The following is a 22,626-nucleotide window of genomic DNA, read 5'->3' on the forward strand; positions in this document are numbered from 1 at the left end:
TAGCCGGCCAAGGTTATAAGAATGAAATATTTGGATTATTCTAATTGCTCAATGAAGAACATAGTTAAAAAGCGGAACATTTCTTAGGAATATTATACATTGTCAAGGAATTAGGGAGTCTAGCTCTGTGAAAGAAAAAATTCGTGCAAATTGTTCAAGCACATATTTTTTTCTGAACCGAGTCCCACTCCAATTCAATTTGGATTGCAAATGCTAACGCATCATAATAAAAAGTTACGATTACACTGCTGGCCAGCGTCTAATTTTTGTCATAGGGGAGGTGGATCGCAAACGGAAAACCGGCAGCAAAAATCATTTGGCATTTGTTTTTATGGCCAGCGTCTCATGTGGGTTTTCTGTATTTGTGTGCGAGTGAGTGTTTGGCATAAACAAACGCACTTTGAACTTTTTCATTTAAAAGTGAAATTACTTTTTGTTGGCTGTGCAGGTTAATGGCTGTCGCGCTACTGTCCTTTAAATGTCCTCCAAATATGGATGTGCCTTAAAGAGATCCGGCAAACGGCGAACGTACAGTGTCTGAATATTTATGATAATTGCATTTCATGCAGGTTTTCCCGCCCGCTTTTGCCGTATTTCACCCAGCTCTCATATGCGCGGGCACGACCGGGAAAAGCCTTTAAAAGCAGCTTCGATGCCCCAGCTGGGCGATAAATATATTTTTGCTCGCTTTTCCTTCGGCGGAAGTTGCAGCGCAGCAGTCGTGCCTTTGCATCGCATACTTTTCGGCATTCCACTTCCGTTTTAAAACGCTGCACTCACTTTGAGCCACCGGGGCACTTGTCGATGGTTCAATAAAACCAACAAGCACCACGGACATGAGCATGGACACAAAGGACACACACATGACACACACGGAAAAGGAACTGGAAACAGGACATTCCGGCCGAAATAGTTCAAACACAAAGTGCCTGCTTGACTTACTCGTAATTAATATGTTCGATCATAATTTATACGCCCTTGAATGGCAGCTAAACTTAATAAATGACTCATAAATTTCACCTACAGACGCCATAAAAAGCCAAAGTATAATAAAAACAATGGCCAGGCCAAGGCAGCAAAAACAAATATCAAACTAAAATCAAATAAAGCACGGCAGCGAAAAATGGCGAGCACACACAGTCAGGTGGCAGCAACAAACAAACAAACAAACAAAGAAATCATTGAACCAATTCAGCGACCAACTCAACAACCGGAAACGCGTTTCGAATAAAAACGAATTGAGGACTTAACAATAACAGTAAAAGGCAAGGGCAATGGCAATGGCGGCGTCACTTCAAAAAAAAAGGAAAAAACACAACAGCAAATGGCGTCGCTTGATGGCGACGAAGCATAAAAACCACTCGCCTTGGCTTTATTTTTTATGGCCGCCCAGCATGCAATGACGAAACCAAAGCCAGGTGCCACTAACCAAGAAAAACCGATGGCCAGGACCTGCGGACCAAACGAGTGGCATCTAGTTAGCCGGCCACCCATCAAATGCAGTAACCACACGGAGAGAAAGAAAGCAAATATAAAGTATATAATCTTAATACAACTCTATATGCTTGAGAGCATGCAGAGCATGCATACGGAATTAGGTTTCCCAGTCTTGTCAGTCGCCTCCTTCTTGTATTTGCAGGTATTATTTTATACCTTATGATACTATGGTATGTCGTCATAATACGTTTTCCTTATCTTACATGGAAAACACACTACGAACCTAAATGAAAATCCCCACGAAAACCATAAACTAATTTAGGTAATCATTGTCAATGATGAATCGCTGAAAGAGTTTTTCAAAGCTCACAACTAATTTGGTCTTTAAATGCTCTAATTACAAGGAATTTATTTTTGTTTGCTTTCAAGGCAGCATTTTCCATTTCCATGTTCCAGGCGTGTGAACACGCCGCGTTTCCCTTTGATACGCAGCCAACGAGTTTTAATTGACACCACATGGGACCCCGAAAATCCCCAAATCCAAAAAACCGAAAGGACATCGACACGAAAAAATAAAACTGTGCGGCAGCAAGGGGCATAAAAATGATGGATGCCTGGGAAAAATGTCACTTGTTGCGCAGTCTATGTCAGTGTTTCCATGTGTGCGTGCATGCCGTCCAACTCCCAGCTCCAACGAACTCCCCTCCGCAGAATCAACTTTATGTTCAACTAGCAAATAATCATGTCCGGTCTGCATGGGACAAGGGCGTTATTGGATGGGTCGTAGCATAGGGCAATCACAGGGGTCACCGAAAGGGGGCTCAGTTTGGTTCGGGTCAGTTGAGTGACGTGAACCACATGGCGTGGTGGCCACCACTACCACCACTAACACCCCTACTCGCTTCCCATTATGCCGGATGGGAGTCCGTATGGGAGACTCCCATTGTCCGGCAGTTTGCTTGTTTTGCTTTTTGGCGATTTTACGGCTTATGACGAGCCAAACGAGTCCCGGTCCCGGTCCCTATCCCTATCCCTGTTCCCAATGAGTGTGTGTGCGTCTCCTGCTCTGCTGGCCGTGTTTGTGAAGTGTTGGCGTAGCCGGGTTTATTAGTAGGGCTTATGTTTTATGGCCAAAAGGACAATAGATGGCCAACAGATGTTTGCCTTTTGTTTGACGCAGCAGTTGGAGCAGTGTGCAGTAGTGGTTGTCATATGCTCGAATAAGCTGTCACAGACCCACACACCGTAGCGTCTATGTGCTACTCATAATTTATTATGTTATAAAATATTATCCCGACCACGCTCCCTGCGCATCGCTTCATTGGGCGCTTAAATCGACCGTTTTGTTTGCAGACTCAATTATTCATATAGCAGTTGTTGTAACCTCCCTCTCGGATTTTATTATGACATGTGTCTGGTTAGTAGTTGTCTCGCTGCCATTTATAACCATTTATAACAACTGTCACGGCCCGAACCTGCACTGAAAGAAATAACATTTAAGCTCCTCGACTATCTGATACCCGCTACTCCGAAATTGGAAGGGCGAGAGAGATGGAGATATGTAAAAAAGGAAAGCGACTGTTTCCGGGATTGCACACTAGCCCCACCTAGCGGCATTTATTGGTATTGCTTAAAATCTAAATATATTCAAAAAACATCCAAAGTAACGGAGCTATACGGACAGTCTCTGAGCTTTCGCTATTTGTTAACATTATACATTTTTATGAATTTATTTACTAAAGGCATTGAAAGTTCTAATAGCTGCTCCAACATCCAAACTAGTTCTGTAACTTAAAACAAATTAAACAGTCTTAATCAGTTATTCAATTTACGCAAGCATAAATACTATGAAAAAACAAGATAAATACTTATACAATTTATCAAATAGAAAAAAGTTAAGAATTCATACAATTTTACCTTACCAACACGACTCTTAAGCAAACAAATAAAACTACATTTAATTATATATTAATACAGTTTTGAGTTTTGCAACTATAATTCCTAAAGTGTAGCCATTCACATAGCTGGTAATCGATTTGCTGAACCAAAAGTGGTACAGCACGACATGAGATGTCAAAGTTTAAGCACAGCTACCATTTATAGATCATTAAGCATATCCGCCCAATCCCAAAATGGATACAACTGCCACTCACTTGCGACACCATGTAGTACTCAATACCCCTTCTCCCATTTCCAGTGTCCTGCAGCACGGTGACGGTGACCAAGTGCCAGGCTGCCCTGCGCACCCTGCAGGCCTTCCAGTTCTTCCGGCCCACCTGCCTGTGTAAGGAGCCCGGAATGGATCCCGACTGCAATCACTTTCGGGACTTTCTCTTCGATCATCCGTGTGGATTTGTGCTAAAGAAAGGTGCGTCTGAGGGAACTTTCTTAGAAAATTTAAGGTTCCTAACCGACTTTTCACATCCATTATGCAGCCGAAAAGGATCCGTACCCCATTGATGCCCTACCAACTTGCAACCATGCACTCTCCGTCTGCCAACAAGAACGCAAATGTCTAAAGCTCTTCGAGGACTTCAAGACGCATTGCAAAGTGCGCGACAACAAGTGCAAAATGGAAAACAGGTAAGCTATGACTTGAGAAATTTGCCACGCTTTCATATGTACTTCATTTTATAACTACTACAAACTAATTAACCTGTCGTTACCAAGTTAATGTAAGGCATCGCTTTATCATATGTATATACTTCTCTTATTAATAGGGTAAAGTTTCAAAGAAAGAACGCTTAAAAACATATTACCGTTTTCCTATTAGCCACTTTAAAAATGCATATCCTTATAAAATCAAATGAATATGGCCAGCTTTTTGTAGACTGCCGAACGAGGGATAATTAGATAGTGGCCCAATTTCATAGCGAAACGTAGAAAATTGAACCAAAGAGCGCTTATAACAAATTGATAGCTTTATTTAATGACACGAGCCAGACCATTACTATTAAAATATATGTCAAATTATGAAAATGGAAAATCGAAGTCCACTACCAAGAGCCAACTCTGATAATGCAAATTAAATTTAAACGTGTTTGACTTAATAAGAAAATTGATTTGCTCCATGGTGCAACGTGATTGTGCCGCTTAATAGTTAACGGCGAATGCAATTTGCATTGGCAGTCGACAAAAAGTGGAGAAGATTGAGTGTACCCACGTGTTCTCCCACCCGGGCTTAAAGAGGGGAAGAACCACCAGCCACCTTGCAACATTCAATACTCGCGTTTATTGGCAAAAAACACAACGCACACAGCACAGAAAGCAGAACGCAGACAGCAGCGTAAACAGGAGTCAAGTTGAGCGAACAGAAGGCGAAATGAAACTTCCTGCTTGCCGGCATCTTGCTGCTTCCTTTAGCCATCACATATCCTTACTGACGCGATTTCCTTTTTGCCAGGACTCGCCTGGCTCCTTGCCTCGTAGCTCGATGGCTCGATGGCTCGTTGCCTCGATACACTTGAATACAAACGTTCTGAATGTTTTAATAACTCGAAATGACTTTTTGCGGCGGCACTTGGGAGTGGGTGGTGGGCGGAGGGAGAGGGACTTGGGAGCTGGGAGTTGACTTCGGTGCAGACTTTCAAACTTGGTCTTAAAGTTCTCCACTTCCACTTCAACTGGCGCCCCCTTCATCCCTCCAAACCAGCCTAAAACTTTCCGCACGCATGCCAGGCATTCTGGCTGCGGGTTTTCGGTTCGGGTTGAGATCCACCTATGCGATAAAATATTAATTGCAGCGCCGTGTGGGTACACTTGGAAAAATGTAGGGCTTAAGACACATTTTAAATGTTCAGAATACTAGAGAAGAGGTTTAGGGCATCGCCAAATCTTTTAGTAAAATTAAACAAACAAATCCAAATTCAAAAATTATATAAAATAGACGTTGCTTTTTAAAGAAAGGGCTTGAACTTTACCCTTTATTGGTTCCACATTTTCTAGGCATTTAAATCCCGTTTCTTAGTGTGCACATGCATTTTTGATGTAATTGCCAATTTTAAACTTTGCATGCCCCGAACGGAAGTCGCCGGCGATGCGGCTTCGGTTGCGGCGGTTAGGAACTCGAAATGAATTCAATTAGCCGGGACTCGCAAACCCGTGATGACTTAGACCCGATTGGGGTGGAATGAGTGTTTAATAAGGGCTTTCTTCGTTCTCGTTTCAGGGACGCCTGCCACGACTCCTGGACCAATCTGCGGCTGTCGCCCATGTTCGGATGCATCTGCCCGAACAACCATATGAAAAAGCGCTGTGATCGTATCTTTAATATTGTTAATCACAATCCGTGCGTGGGTAAGTTTCGACTGGCGAGGCTGAACTTTTGACCGTGACTTCAGAAACAACTATAACAACCAATAACAACTACAACAAGCAACAACACAAACAGCTGAGAGTACAAACAAAAAGCGAATGCTTTGAAAATCGTGGATTAACTATATAGATTTTATTTTCATTGTCCTCTGTTCTTATGTGTCTCTATTTCTCTGTCAACCCAATGGTATTCAAAATGAAGATCACCTTTACCTGCCTATAACGAAACGATTTGGTTCGTTCTTAACTGACTCTTGAGTTCCTTTTCCGTTCCTTGAATTCATTTGGTTATTGTAATTTTGTGAAACGCTCAATCCCGAAACTAGCCTAACCATTTAAGTAACCTAAACAAAAACCAGAAACTAAACTATCGCACGCTTCTGCATCAAAACCAACTAGAGAAAATCCAAAATGAAACCCATGTTCTGCGATCAGTAAACAGTAATCAATATGCCTATATCCAATATATATCATACTGTACGAACATTAGCAATGCTATCAGTAATCCTAAATATCACGTATACGAATGTATATCAATGTAAACCAAAGCTGCCGTGCTATCTCTTTCTACCTCTCGCTCTCTCTCTCTCTCTCTCTCTCTCTCTATCTCTCTTTCTCTATCTGTCACCTATCCAAGTTTGTTGTAGCTGTAAGCTATCAGCCCATTAAACATACAGTCACTCGCTAAAGTTAACTGCCACCCAGCGAACTGAGTCCGTGCTTTAGATTGATTGCACCCAAGAACACTACATCTAGAACTTACTATCTCTCTAACCGTAGATATAAGACTATCGCTAGATCAAGCTATACTAACAACTAATACTCCATGTGCAGGACTAGGGCTAGCATATTAACATCGGTTAGTTCACAGCTTTGATTTCAAACCCACGCCAGACCACCGAAAAAAAACTACTCTTTAAAGCATAATTTCATTTTCCACTTCACCCGGCCACCTGCACTAATGGATTAACAGCACCCCAGAGCAGAATGATCCCCATCCTCCCGTTTCGCTAAATTTTATTATACAAGTACACACTAATTGCACTAATTAAATACCCACACACACATACACTGTGGCACACTTGGTATTATAGCCACAATTTGCACCACACCGGCACTAAATGTTCTTCTCTATTCTTCCGCACGCACGCACCGTCCAACACTTCCCACGTCCCATCTTCCACTTCTGCCCCAACCCCTTTCAGATAGACTAATATTTTTCCCCAACGGGCTGCCGAAATTGAAGCAGCCCAGGCCGAAGGCAAAGCCGCGGCCAAAACCCAAAGCGAAATCCAAGCCCAAGCCGAGGCAGAGGCAGAGGCACCATGGCATGAATGGCACGGAGCTCATGACCAACAATATCGAGTACCACGACGAGCCCAACGGATTGAACGATCCGGAGGACGAGGGCAACGAGGCCGAGGACGAGGATCCCGGCGGCCATGGGGATGAGGACGAGGACGAGGAGGACGACGACGACGACTATGATGACCGCATACGAGCCGAGATTTATTCGAATTACCCGCACTACCTGCATCCGCCGTCGTGGGGCATCAACAATCCTCTGGTCCTGGCCTCGCACAGTCCGCACACTCTGGACGACGACGACGACGTGGTGGTGGAGGTGGTGGTCAACAAGAAGCCGCCGCCAGTTACGGTGCACCACCACAATGGCGAGCTGGACCACGACGTGGTGGTGGTGGTGGATGCCGGGCCGCACTCCCACTCGCACCCACACTCGCACACCTTCTACAGCCACGGCGATCAGAGCTCGACGACGGGATCTGGACTTCCGGGTCCCGCACCCACGATTCCCAGCCCACCTAAGTATGCCGCTGGTGGCCAAGTTGGAAAAGTTCCTTTCCTGCCTTTCCCCCATCTGGACTGACTTAAGTTGGCATCTTCGACTGGCAACTTTTTCAGAAAGTTTAGAGCCCGCACACACACACACATGTGTGTGATTGCCAGAGACCCCTAGAATCCAGCCTTCCATATGTAGCCTTTCATTAACTCTACTCTTAACCACCGAGGAGCTGAAAAGTTTATGCAAAAAGCTTTTAAAATAATTGACTCACTTGGGTATACCACAATTTCCGGTTAAAAAGCCAACTAATGAATAAGTCCAGCTGCTGGCAGCAAGTAAACAAGCAAACTTCGAGTACTCGTACTAATCGGCTCCCTGGGCACTTGTCGAGCATTTATATAATCTGATTTTAATGCATTTCATCTTCGTGAATATCCCAGTGAGTTGGGCAGTCTTAGCTGGACACAGAATTAATTTATAATGCCTGCCAGCTGGCCGGGCAGCCAGGCGTACAAGCATCCAAGCAGCCAAACATTTGGAAATCCGTTGAAAATGAAAATGGGGGTCATAACCTTCGGCTCCTCTTGGCCTGGTAATTGGCCATTGTATTCGTAATGCCCTAAGCCGATTAATGCACACCTTGAGTCAGTTTCTTTCCGTAACAAACAAGATTTATGTAATTTGCCAAATCTACTTATGCATTTTGTTGTTCAGTTTACCCCAACTCCCCTCCCCTCCTCCCACACACCTGAGCACTATGTTTGGTAATTTGCACTTAATTATCTGTACAACTCTGCAATTTATTCAGCACTGGCACCAAAATGCACAAAACAGCACCACTCGGCGATTTAGTCGCCGGCAGCGATATAACCCACCGCACCTACACAGGACCCTCCATGGACGAGCGAGGTGAGTTCACTAATTGCACTTAGCCAGGTTGCCCTGTAATTTAATCCGCACGCCCCCGGCACTTTGAAATAAATATGAAAACGATTTCTGCTAAATTATGTATTGGTATTTACGGGTAGGCATATATTAAAGTCAGGACTATGCGAAGGTCTATTGACAGATTGGAGGATAAAAGGATGTGTAACCTTGTTTGATTTATCGATCTAAAAGTGGTCAAATTGCTCACTTAAAATAATAATAAAATTATATAATTTTTTACCATATTATATTATTTTTGGGAATCCATTAGGATGTGTATTTGTAAAACCTTTTGTTAAAAATCGGTGGTAATTTATTTTTATTTATTTGTTCTATGTTAATTCTTTCAGCTTCAGTTAAGTATGTTAGTTGCATGTGAGATAAGGGTATGTAAGCCCTTCTCTAATTGGGTCACATTTAATTCAAATTAAATATTATGCACTGCGAATGAGAATCGAAGCGTAGGGTTCAGTCATAAACTAGACAATTGGCGTGTGAGTAAGTATTCCTCAAGGAGCCAGATGAGTTAAAGCGCACCATAAACCACTGGAACGCCCTTCCTTTCTCTTTCTGGCACAAATTGCACCATTCTGACCATGGCTTTCTCTCTTTCTCTCTTTGTCTCACATCGAACCCTCTCACTCACTCCCTGTCCAAAAGCTTATTAGGTAAACAAAACTGGCAAACTCAAGCGTTTTGACCAGGCAAACAGGCGTCCTTTGTTGTTTGCGGCTTGCTCCATGGCATTGGCTATCTGCAGGGCAATCAGTTGCAGTTCCATGAATGCACAGATACTCACAGACACGCTCACACAGAGCACACTCACTCACACAGTCTCATGCATATCCTGATGCAAAGCACACAAGTGCCATAAAGAGCATTTCGACCCCTTAACGCGTCATCAAGGAGCAAATTGCAAGACCTAGAACCTTGCACTTCACCGTGGCTTTTGGTTTATTGGTATTATCTTCTAATTAATATAGACGGTGCTCCGTTAAAACGAAATTCAAGGGTAAAACGAACAAGCTTGACTCGATTTGGACTCAATTGGATGTCGAAAAAAATGTATTCCTTTAGTTAAATAATTGGGCCAATACCTATCTGAAATATAAACTAATGGCACCTATCAGGATAATGTAGTTTTCAAATCAAGATATTTTCGACCTTGAATTAGTTCTCCGCGTCTATTTATTTTAAGTTCTCCCCTTGGGAATGCTGTTTATCTACAGGATTGCTCATTTCAGCCAACACAATAAAACCGCCTGCCTGCAATTGTTAATGGCCTAATCAATGCATCCTGCCCTGTTTGGTCCCTTGATTGTGCGTTGCGCATCCTCTTTTTATTTATTGCCACAGATTTCACTTGCCATTTGACGGTGGCCGTCCATCATCATCGATGGCGTTTTGTTTCCGTCTCGTTGCACTCGGCAATCTGCTGAACAAAGTTGTAAATTCCCATTCCCCATTCCCCAGTCCCCAGCCAGCATGGTGCATTGTGCATTATGCACTTCTGCATACAGCTTTGTCTATTGTTGCAGCTGGCGAGCTATGGGATTGCTGTAAATATTAGCAAACTATTTATGCTCGTCAGGCGCACACACACATGTCGATTGGCATACATTCTCACCGACACTTGCCTTATTTACGTTTATGGCGCCCAGTAAATTAACAACACAAGCAGTCACAACAATAAGCCCGAATGTGGCGGGGTTATCAGATACTGTGTGCATAAATATCGGAGCTAAAGGCAGTGCTTCAGCCACTCTTTTCAGTGAGCTGCGTTATTTAAATTGAATTGTTATTGCTGCTGATTGGATTCTCAAATGCAAAGCATAAACATTGTCAATGGCCTCGAGGGCTTAAAATGTTCCAAAATGGCGTCAACAATGTCAGTTTATACTGTAGTTTACATAAAGCTGTGAGCAGCAACAATGCAGAAGAAAATAAATAAACAATGTGGGAATTTACGGCTTAGAACTCGTCATACTTCGTACGCGAATTTCAAATTTAAATACAAAATAAGGAGCATCAATTGAAGAATTACTTTATTCAAGTCTTTCGAACAAAATATTTAAAAATCAAGAATTTTATCAACACACATTAGTTCGTTGGGCCGAGGGAAAAGAATTAGTCTTTGTAATGACCGCTTCTTGCACACTCCACAAGTAATGGGAATCTCGTGTAGAAGAATTAAGCTGAGCGTTCAATTTGAAAATTTAATTAAGCACAACTAAAAAGCAAATAAAGCGATTTGTCAGCAATGCGCCAACAACAAAATGTTACAAACACGCTTTCGCAGCACCCTATCACCTCCCCCAACCACCCACCCACCCAAGCACACAGCACTAAGCACCTAGAACCACCCAGTACAAACCAGCACCACCCATCGCACCACCGCCCACAATCGCACCCACATTGCTTGTATATAGGATACACGATGTTTGCGTGCAATAAATATTTTCATAATATTGTACAATCCACTTAGAAGTAGCAGAGGGCTCTGTTGATGCCACAAACCATTTCGTCGTCCTTCCAAGCACCCTCCCCCCTCTTTGGGCCAGTGTTGGTGTGCGCTTGCATGTGTGTGTCCGTGTGCGTATCTGTGTGATGCAGCTGCTCACAGCTTTTCCCAATTAGGGCATGAAAACCACGTAGTCGGCAAACACACAACATTCGCGATACTAGCATCATGGCATCACACGCATTTGGCCAGAATGTAATTTTCAAATTATTGCACATTCTCAAAATTTATTTCCCTTGTTTATGAGTTTGTTCGAAATTTCGCGCACCGTATCTGCAACTGTACATTTAGTGTTTACAGACAACTTTATTGGACCTCTGCGCTTTGGTTAAATGTTAAATGGCATGCAATGACCCGAGTGCATCGCCAGCCGAAACGTTTTGTATTGGGTCAGCGCTGCGTATACGCAACAATTATATGACAGTGATCCACTCAACGACAGGAGCTTACAAGCGCGATAACAGTTAGCAAACGGGGCTAATCCCATTCAAGCCACCCTCCCAAGACATTTCTGCGCCCTCCATTTCTCCGCCGTTCTGTTTGTTGTGCAAATATTTGCGATGGCAGTGCGAGCGACAAACATAAGTACGTCGCACGTATCCCGGCAAATCCTTGGCCATTTAGCGCCACCAGTGGACCCCCAATAGACCCCCAACAGACATTCGGAAAATGGAGCGCGGAGACGGAGACGGAGACGGCACAGTCCTGGCACTGGCATCCTTTTGAGCTTTGCCAGACGCGGCAAATGAAGCGCACTTCGGCGTGCTCCTGCCGAGATAAGCCATTTCAGCACTGACGGAAAAAGGTTACTGAAGAAGGAACGGGCACTACGGAGACCCTTTAATATAATATTTCAGTGAAAATATAATATTTCTGTTGGAGTAACTTTAAAAGATAGTCTTTTAAGTTTTTTCCAAATATTTATTGAATCATTGATATCAGCGGAAATAAGTTTTATTGCAAAACTTTTGTCTGAGATTTAAAATTATAAACAAAAAACCAATTTATAAATGAACTATTCAAGTTTTTTGGAATTTATGTGCATATTTTGTAGTTCTATTGAACAGTTATTCTAGGTGAATTATTCAAAGTTCATAATGTACAAGTAGTTTTGGATCATGAGACAATTCTTAAGTAAAAATGGCCAGCTTCTTTTATAATTTGAATTCCATAAGTAGGGATATTTTATTTCATTAATGCTTATGAAATCAAAACGAATTCAACCCGTTTTTTCTGAGTGTCTGCAGTGATAGCGAAGCTACTGCTGCGGTTCCAAACCGTTTTGAGGCGGACTCGTGTGGCATTTGGCCGCTCTATCAGCGCATGACATCTGACAGACAGACAGACAGAAAGACAGACAGACAGAGAGACAGAGAGACAGACAGACTTTCAGACAAAGGGACAGGCGCTTCTGTTGGGCTTGTGTTTATGCTTCCCAGTGATAGCAAATGCCAATCGGAGCGTGGCGAGACGCAAAACCTGTAATGGAAATCGATTGGGGGCTAAAAACAATTCGGAAAGCGATGCGATTCAGTGTCCCTTACTTGCAGAGTGCAAAACGTTTCGCTCGCCTGAACTGCACTAATTTTGAACGATAATTGTTGGCACCGTATATTTTGCACACTGCCCTCAGTATGGTTGTTAAAGTTTTTCTCTCTCGTTTCGTTTACACTATCTGTATTAGTTTTCTTTCCATCTGGAAAGTGTTTTCCTTTTGCGCCAAGTACCTTCGGCATTCGAACAATATCATTTTCTTTTCAAGCGTTTTTTTAATATACGTAAACAAAACAAAAAAAAGTATACTTATAGCAATAAAATTGATTGTAAGAAAGCCAAATGCTACAAGAAAATATATACAGAAATTTATGCGAATCTGATTGGATAACTCGAATGCTGCGTATCTGCAACTACAGTCACAACAGTAACTCTCCAACTACAACAACAACAGATCAAACAACTATATAGATGGCACTGAACAAGAATAATAATAATAACAACAACAATAACAACAACAACAACCACATCAACAACAACTACAAGTTTTCTACCCTCTTTCTTCTTGCTAACCTCAAATTGCAGTAAGAATATTGGGCATGGACGAGAAACTGCATCAGAGAATCTTCAATGATAATCTGGCCCTAATTGATACGCCACTTATTGCCATGGGCTCCGGCTCCGGTTCCGGCACGGTCACCACTTCCGTTTCCGGTTACGGTCTGGGCATGGGCATGGGTCTATCCGGCAGCTTTAACTATCTGGGCTCGATGCACGGCGTGCCCAGCTATCCGTTCAATATAAGCGGCTTCCATCAGCGGCACATGGCAGCGGCGGCTGCCGATAATGAACCATTCGATATCATTGATACGGGCTTGGGCTACGGCGGAAACGGAAATGCCGGTGTTTACTACCAAAGTATGTGTACACGTATTAGCATGAACGTAATCCATAAATAACAAAATCCACGACCAGTAACTAACTAACAGCAAACCAACCAAGCAAAAAACTAGAAGTTACAAAATATATTTAAATATATTAATACGCAGCCGTACACACAGCCGACCAAAGACAAATAATTGTGTGTGTGTGTGTGTGCAAACTCGTAGAACTAATTAACAGGCAAAAAGTTCGATGTTTTATTTTGTTCGTTCGTTCACCATTTTAGATAGATTTCTGTGAAATTATTTATGATTTCCGTTCTGTGTCGTCCCCCTGTAACCAAAAACACCCCCGAGTTGCAGGTAAATTTTATTGAAATAAAACCATCGAGTTCACTCCAATTTTTGCTTTTGTGTTGAAGGTGAATATACAATATATATATACAACTTGGCGCGATCCGTGCGCCACTTGGCTTTGTGCATAATTTTTGGCAATTGCTCAACAAAAAACAAAAGAACCTTAAGTATAGTTAAAACTACAAACAATTTATACAATTTACAATTTCTATACATATATAAATATTTACATATCTCGAATCTTTCAATTGCTTTTGTGTTCCATTCTTTTTCCGTAGCTTGCCATTTGTTTTGAAAGTTTTTGAAATTTTCCTACAAGAAATAAAACAAAAACAGAATTAAAACAAAAATCATTGCTTCCGATGCGTTAAATATCAATTCTTTTCAATGAATTTTGTTTGTCATTTTGTTTATCTAAAAGAAAATTCTAGAAAAACAGATGAAATTAGACAATTGTATACAAGTTGTGAATATATTTAATACTAACTTTTTTCGTATGTTAAGTGACCAAAATGAAAACCATAAACAAAACCAAAACCTAAACAAAATTCATTTAATTCTTTCTAAAATATATATTAAAACTTAAAACAAAAAACAAAAATGAAATCCAATCCAATTTTGTTACATTCAATTCTAGCACACTTTTTCAAATTTTTTCCAACGCACCCAGTTTTTGAATCCAAACCAATACCAGTTACTACAATCAAACATAACATTTAAAGCGTTTTCGATCAAATTTTTTAAGATCCAAGACCCCTTCAAATGCAAACCCTTGTGTCATACATTTTACATTCAAGTTCACAAGACATCGAGCTCATTGTTTCATACAACAAAGCCACCGAAACATCAAATACTTCCTTCTTCAGGACTTTTGATCCACCTAATTCATGAAAACCAACTGAGATTGGATTCGCTAAAAGCAGTGGGGAAATTCCCCTCAAAGGAAAACAAACAAATTGATTTTGTTGAGACAGTTTCGTTCGCTTTTCCGCTGCCGCTCGACTCTTTGTTTGGCTTATTCCATTTTCCGTTTCAGATCTAATTATTTGCGTTTACATTCATACCTTTTCTTATTTGAGGCATAAAGTCATTTTATTTCTGCTGAGTCTGCAGCAAATCGTTTATGTTTTCCCTTCAATGACCACATACACACACAAACACTTCAGACATTCGGAGTACTGAAAACCAGTAAAGTATGCCAAAGAAACACATTTTCACAGTCGTAAGAACATTAGCATAGAATCATGAATCCCGAGCTGCGACTCCAGAAAGTCCGATAAATAAATCATACCCCCATTTAAATACACAGTCACAAAGGATTACTGCCTAATGTTAGTATATCGTTCGATTCCCCCTTTTAAACAGAATACTTTTATCAGTAGGCTTGGTAGTTTTTAAAGTCGAACCAATAAAAATACAAAATCTTACTTATATCTCTCATATGCGTTACATAGAACTTAGTTGTGTTTTGCCAGCCCTGCAGATCCTGCGACCACGCCCCCAAACTGTTGAAAGTATTACCCCCGAGTTAACCCCGAATTACCCCCAATTGACTGTCACTCTCAATCTACTTGCCTCCTCCCGGACTCCAGTAATAGGCAATAAACAAATTTGTGGAATATTTACATTTAATTTACGTTATTTATGTGCATTTCTGTTATTTTGATTTAATAAATTTGACCATATTTTGTGCTGGTGCAAGGGGCCTGGGTGCTGGGGGCATTTGAACGTTTTGTGATTACCAATTGAAACTGAAGAGCGAACAAAAAGTTGGTTAATTAAAATGCAATCGATAACTGCTGCCGCCCGAGCCAATCAGCGACAGTGATTGATATTCCGATTAAAGCCCGAATATGGAAATGGTTTAGTAATTGGGTTCTAATCAGATGGGTATGGGCTTTCAATAACCACAACCTCTATTCTGGCCTTCAGTTAGGAATCGCGCGAATGCAGATTCCCGATTCACGTGTGAATTACACCTCAATCGCGTTAGTTAAATACGCCAATTGAGAATGAATGGGCGAATAAAAGGCTAAAACGGATATAAATAAATGAAATTAATTAAGAGCATGCAGCGGCAAATGTGCGCAAACAAAGGCTGCCAATGATTCCTGCATTTTAATTAGTTCTAAATGCAATCCGCTCTCGATTGGCGTAATCAGCGATTTCACAGTTTATTTAAAAAACCAAAAACCAGGACGATTGAGCCTAAACCCAGCCCAATTAGATTACCAAGTTGGTTGGCGACAGGCGGCACAGGGTATTTTTGGGATTGCCACCGCCGGTCGACGGCGCCAAGTCCGCATCCGTATCCGAGTTGAATATGCTGAAAAGGGTTGCGCAAATCGAAAACTAATGAACTGTTTCTAACATTTTCTCTACGCATCTCCGCTGCGGTCACCATTTACCCATCGTAAAATCCCAAAATGCTCGATCCTCTCCCTTGGGCAACATTTACTTCATGCAAATGGTACTGCAACTGCAACTGCTACGCAAATGCAAATGCAAATGCGACTGACACTCTTGGGCACGTTTGGCCGGTTGCAGGTGGTCAGGATGTCGAAGTTGACCTCTCAACGGAAATAATCAAGCAACACTTTCAGGTGAGTGCAAAGAAAAGCCCCGAAACGACACATGGAAAATGCAAAGTGCAGCTCACACAATTTGTAGCGATTTATTAGGGTGCACAGGGAGAAATGGAAGTACTTCCTCTTGCTCAACAAAATTAAATACTGATTATATATATCAAAACTCAATTTCAATGTTGACAGTTTTAGTATTTAAGTATTCGACGGATCCAAATTCTATATTCTTTCTAAACTACAAGTATTTAGTGCCCTTAGAGATTTGCGATTTCTGTCTGGTTTTTCTCACCGCGCTCCTCTCACCGCAGAGTACCTGTCACACGGCACTGGACACCTGCCGGGAAGATCCGTCCTGCTCATCGTCGTTGCAGCCAATGCTGACGCACTGTGAGCTGCACCGGTGCAATCGCAACGCGTGCATGTCCTCGCTGCAGGCCTTCTACAAGGGCCCCCACGAGGACCTCAATCTGGACATCGCCTTTTGTCTATGCAAGTAAGTGGCTGGGCCACCGAGTGGTACTGGTGGTGCCGGTGGTGCCGGTGATGCAGGATGCAGGAGAACCAACAAACCCATTGTTCGATTGGTTTCAGAAAAACAAGCAGCAGCCAGCAGAACGGCAATGGCAATCGGCACGACATGTGCATGATTGCACAGGAAAAACTGCATCCAGTGTGCGCGCAGCGACCGCCCGATAACAGTAATCCGGCCAGCTCCAATGGCATTTACTACCATCCACCGCCCGCCTGTCACGTGGTCGCCGACAGCTGCAAGGAGGACCGCGAGTGCAGGTGGGTCATGGGTAGAGGGCATGGGTATGGGTTAAGGTCATAATTCAAAAGTCGGGCGTTAAGCGGAACCGGAAGTATGGGCGATGCAATGTATATTTCCCGAATGTGATGGTGGTCGTGTCCCGGGCGTAAGTCTGGAAAGCTTTAATTGCATTGCCTTGACAGCAATAATTGTATATTCAAATTCTGTAATTAACATTATTCGGGTTGAAAAAACGCAGCCTATTGAGGGATATATTAGCTTACCAATTATGAGTTTTATTTTTAGTGCTTTAGAGTATCAGAGTTATTGATTGAGTGAATTGTTTACTAATATGGATGTATGTATGTGTCTCATAATATAATTAGTCGGTCTCTTGTATATTATAAATTCAATTAATTTTAAATGATCAATAAATATACTGTTCCCTATATGAAGCACATAGCATTTGACTTCCTCTTCTTGTATAGAACAACGACCACCTATATTTTAATTTTTTTTTTAACTTTGAAAAGTCTCTTCATATATTTTCACCATATATAAACTGCCAGAAACATGTTTCTAGCTTAACCCAAATTCAATTAAATCAAATTGAGTTTCAGCGACTTATACTTGGGCGCGCCTAGATATCGAATTAGAGGTGTTTAGCCACGGCAAAGTCGGCGAAAGCCGCAACTTTGTTGGCACTTAGGCGAACTCGTTAAAATTGACACCGTAGAACGGCGGGTTAGTTGGCTCTTGGCTGCCGGAGGACGGTACTCCGAAATTCCGTAGTTGCCGCCAAGCGGGGCATAAAATTACCAGTTTGCCGAGGGAACCTCCTCAATCTCCGCGGAGCAGCTCTTCATTAGGCGACGGATGCTGAAAGTTGCAGCCAGACCGCGTGAATGTGTCAAACACAAAGTTAAGTTATAAATACGATGGTATGCTGATGCTGATGCTGATGCACCCTACAGCTTCCATCTCGGATGCACACATGTTTAGAAGTGGGTGGTCGGCGGTGTTTGTTTGTTTGTTGTCATGTTACGGCTGAACGACCGCAAAGTACGTGGTCGTAGCTGTGGCTCTGGAAATTAATTGCCTTTTAAGTGAATCGCACTTGCTTTGGTAAACAACTAAATTGGGCTAATGACGCTCATTTTGTATGCTTCAACCGAGGGATGGGACAAAAGCAGGCGGAGCTGGGTCCTCCGAGAAGTTAGAGGCAACGTGTAGAGTGCTTATGTTGACTTATTACGTATACGACGCGTTGTGCGCCAACACGTGCCTTTTGCGAACGTGTTTCCGGCGGGTAACGCTCATTTGTTTGGCTGCCATCGAAGCTCTAGGTTGCACAAAACGTTGCAGGCATTACGCAACCAAGAAAGTGCAGGAAAATCCCGGCGTGCGTCAGTCGTAGATTGAGATAAGAGGGTGGAAATTTAGAAATATGCCCTTTTTGCAAGAGCTGCAAAAGTTCTACTGGCAACTGGGAACGGAAAAGTTTCAAAAACTTGAATCCCTAGAAAAACAACTAAGCATTTCTAAAGCGTTTTTCTGAGGACGTCATGTAACCTGAAAACTAAAGAGATTTTTTTTTGGATCTTTATGAGGTCAACAAGTCAATTGAGTATAGGCAATATGCACAGTCTGCGTTCCAAAGGTCAAAATAGGATTTCTGTTTCATTTAATCTAAAAAGTAGTAGAGAGACCTAATAAGATAGAAAGCTTTAATACATCGTAATAGTTGGTAGTGTGTTCAACCAAACAAATTATTGTTGTATTCATAAAAGTTCAGTTCTTGTAATTTAATTTAAAAAGGAAAAAGGTGTGAAGCCCTTTATAATGCACAAAAAACAATTAGAATATAAGAAATATTCATTTTAAAATATTAAAACATGAAAATGCATTGAAATAAGAAGCCCAGTATTTCCCACGTATGGAATTGGTTCCACCTGAGCCGTATCCAACAACATTGTTTACATATATGTCAGACATCCTAGCTGCAACCACAATTAGGCAGCATCCTATCAGATTGGAATGTCCAAGTCGTCGCCTTAAGTCGATAAGCTGCAATTGAAATATTACGCATACGTCGCATAGCACTTGACCAAAAATCACCTCTCGAATGCCGGAAATGGGGGACTCATAAATTAAGTTGCACTGGTGCTCCAGCGGAATGGGCATTCGCCCCAAGACGATGAAATGCCGTAGAATGCCGGCACAAATTGGTCGACATCAATCTCAGCTGAGAGAGAAGCTGCACTGCAGGTAACGTCCCACTTATCACCGGAATCTCGGGGGGCATCAGACCTGGAGAACTGCATCTGCAGCTAACTGGCGCATGGCAGGCAGGAAGAGATCGGCAGAGGTACTGCGTCCATGATGGAAATGGGGATGGCAGCTTGTTTCGGAGCCTACTCGTGTTTTACGAGTCTGCTTATAAGGGAACCGTGGGAAAATTAGTAATAATTCAAAAGGGTGTCTTCCTTCTAAATACTAAGCAATAAGAATCGGAATATTGATAGAGAGAGCACACAAAAAATATAGGTATTATACTCGATGTACAAATAAATCAAATAGGTCTGAAGAATTTCATCACTTAACCCTTTTAATATGTATTAACTCAATACGATGGCTTATAGACAATTTGCATATATATTTCCCATATCAGATTGAAGTTGGAGTATTACGAGCAGGCCTGTGCGGTGGATAGCGTGACCAAAAAATGCGCCGGCAGGCCGAGTGGGTGTCGAACCGCAATGATTGGCATTCTGGGCACCATGTTGAGGACGACCTGCGCCTGCCAAGGAACGGATCCCCAGCACCTGTACCAGTGCGTTGGGTGGCGGCGTCTGCTCTGGATGAACCCATGTGTGGGTAAGTCAAACGACATACGAAATGCACTCAGAGAAATGTATCAAAACTTGTAAAATTTATCTGTAAATAACCTTTCTCCTTCTGGCTGCTTTTTATGTTTGCTCTATCCCCCATTGCATTATTAACTCGCGCAATCTTGGAATCTTGACAGTTGAGGCTCAAAAGGACTTCCACATGAAGCGATTGGCTGAGCTCGGTTTCCTCACCACCACAACAACAACGACCACCACGACGACGACGACCACGACGACGACGACCACGCGGGCTCCGCCGCCCCCACCGCCGCCCACCACAACAAGCACTACCACGACCAGCCTGCAGCCGAAGCAGACGCCAAGGAAGCCTGCGACGCACATCTTCAAGGACGTTATTACGGTAAGCGACTACTTAGGCGTCGGATACACTCTTTGGGACCTAATTGCTCCGCTGCGGTCAACTAGTGGTTAATCCCATTCGAATCGCCTCGTTCCGTTCGATTTTAACGAGCACCAACAACAGTTACCTGTTCCAAATTCCCTGCAGCATCCCCTCAGTCCGTTCATCTTGCCCACTTGTCCGTCCGTCCAACCGTCCGTCCAACCGTCCGTCCATCCGTCCGCCCATCAGTCCGCCCATCAGTCCGTCCGTCGGTTCGTTTTCTGTTTTCCAATCAGCACTCAATCAGTGGCTCAAATGGAGCGGCGGGGGCGTGGCTGGCAGAACGGCAAAGCGGACAATATGCCACACAACATACCGGGGTCAAACCAAAGTCCACAGCCACACCATGAATGCTGCTACGGATTTCGCCTTGCCCTGCGTCCAGCACTCGCAAAAAGTTTAGAGTTCTCATTTCACAGGTATATTTAAAAGAGATTGGAAATACAAAACATATAAATAAACCCTCTAACATGCCTCGAAATCTGACGTATTTCTTTAAATTGAAACAAGCTCTTTTTGTTACCCTAATCACATTTTCTAAGCGATTCTAAGATTGGTCTTAATCGAAAATATTTATTTTAATGTTGAGTTATATTTATTGATTACTTTAAAAAGACTTTAAAGCTGCATTAGAATTTGTTTTCTTTGTATCTGAAGAACTGTATTAAATAGCTCGGGCATTATTTTCTTCGAGTGTAGGGACGCCTCCTGCTGAAACTCTGTTTCAGTTGCTGCTTGTGACCGAGTTCCTCGGGCTGGCAAACCGACAAAGCAATCAATTCCTGACCTGCAGCCAATGTAGCTGCCTTTGCTGCTGGAGCGGCAGAAAGATTAAGCCCCATTCCCTTCCCCTGTGCCAACACACACCGCAACAATATATATATTCGCATTCGTTTTCAAACTCTTTAACATCTTTTCTCTCCCTACCAAACAATTGCAACAATGAACCGCAAAAACCACGAAAAATGCAAATAAATAAATAAAAATGCGGAACAACAAATATGAAACAATCACAAAAAAATGAAATAAAATTGAAAAACCGCGAAACGCAAAACCAAACCGAACCGAACGGAACCGAACCGAACAAAAAATGGCAACAAAAAACGTGGGCAAACCGGTGAAAACGGCAGGCAAAAGAGAAATCGGAGCCAACATCGGTGGAACACAATTATCTCGATCCGCCCGATTCGATACCGCTGCCCAGCGTGAATGTCGAGAGCGGCGGAAATGGCGGAAATGACGATTATCACAATGGCAACGGCAATGGACACGGAAATGGAAATGGTAACGGCAATGGCAATGGCAATGGCAGACGTAAAAATGGCGGAAAGGGACGCGGCGGCAGTGTAGATTTCGATGATCCAGTAATTTTCGCCGACCCAAGGGAAACAACAGAATTTGTGGGCATCAGCATCACGGAGCCGGTAACCACAACAACCACAACAATGGCCACCACGACAACAACACAGCCGCCAAGTAAGTAAATGCAAGTGGGTAATAATATGGACCACCCAGTCAGTTGGACTCGGACATCCAATTGGGGTCGTATCTGTCAGAAAAATGTTATCTCTTGGCCCGTCAATTAGAGGGCACATATTGGCCCGGCCTCTGGTGCGTCATCTAAACTTTTCAGCAGCTTTGTATAATTTATACGGCGAGCATATCGAGAGAAAAATCTCGGTCTAATTAAACGGAATTTTCCCTTAAAGGAATTTATTACAGTCACTAAATTATCAATAGGCTAAGTTGAAATCTTAAAGCAGTAAGGTTCGATCTCATGTTTTATATTGCGGGCTCAAGAAATGAGAAATATATTTTGATAGCTAAGAAGCCTAAGATAGTTATTACCACACCCCATTTTATATTTAAATATCTTCAAACATTCAGAAATCAGACGGAATTTTTCTTCGTGCACACACATCACTCATCATTTTCGTTCTTTTGGGTATCGTTTCCGTTTTGAAGTTTTCAACATAATTGATGCGGTGGCTGCGGTTGTTTGGCTAATTGAAAGCATAACTCAGCGGCTGCCGTTATTATTATTTTAATATTTTGTGCGGCAATCATTTAAAATTCAGTATCCGCCATGGTTGTCTCACCCGCCCACATCCAAAAGCAGACCGGAAATGAGTTTGCTTTCAGCCGATGTGGCAATTATTCAAGTGTACGTAGTGCATATGTGCGGCAAATCGCCTGAAAGGACCTCCAAAATGCCGTAGAGTCTTGCGGACCCAGGACATTGGCAAATCCGATTAGGTTTT

General features: G+C 42.5%; 1 protein-coding gene across 1 annotated transcript in view; it reads left to right on the forward strand.

Moving 5' to 3' along the window:
* LOC122620617 overlaps positions 1 to 22,626 on the forward strand; it is a 74,635-nt gene that overhangs the window by 45,629 nt on the left and 6,380 nt on the right. Inside the window, exons 4-15 of the mRNA XM_043798177.1 lie at positions 3,635 to 3,805; positions 3,873 to 4,020; positions 5,606 to 5,733; positions 6,957 to 7,578; positions 8,364 to 8,464; positions 13,083 to 13,415; positions 16,283 to 16,338; positions 16,629 to 16,813; positions 16,912 to 17,109; positions 19,743 to 19,948; positions 20,100 to 20,323; positions 21,496 to 21,841. Of these exons, the coding sequence (XP_043654112.1) occupies positions 3,635 to 3,805; positions 3,873 to 4,020; positions 5,606 to 5,733; positions 6,957 to 7,578; positions 8,364 to 8,464; positions 13,083 to 13,415; positions 16,283 to 16,338; positions 16,629 to 16,813; positions 16,912 to 17,109; positions 19,743 to 19,948; positions 20,100 to 20,323; positions 21,496 to 21,841 (2,718 nt within the window). The remainder of the gene's footprint in view (positions 1 to 3,634; positions 3,806 to 3,872; positions 4,021 to 5,605; positions 5,734 to 6,956; positions 7,579 to 8,363; positions 8,465 to 13,082; positions 13,416 to 16,282; positions 16,339 to 16,628; positions 16,814 to 16,911; positions 17,110 to 19,742; positions 19,949 to 20,099; positions 20,324 to 21,495; positions 21,842 to 22,626) is intronic.

Source organism: Drosophila teissieri, chromosome 3R (assembly GCF_016746235.2).
Source record: "Drosophila teissieri strain GT53w chromosome 3R, Prin_Dtei_1.1, whole genome shotgun sequence".
NCBI classification, from domain to species: Eukaryota; Metazoa; Arthropoda; class Insecta; order Diptera; family Drosophilidae; genus Drosophila; species Drosophila teissieri.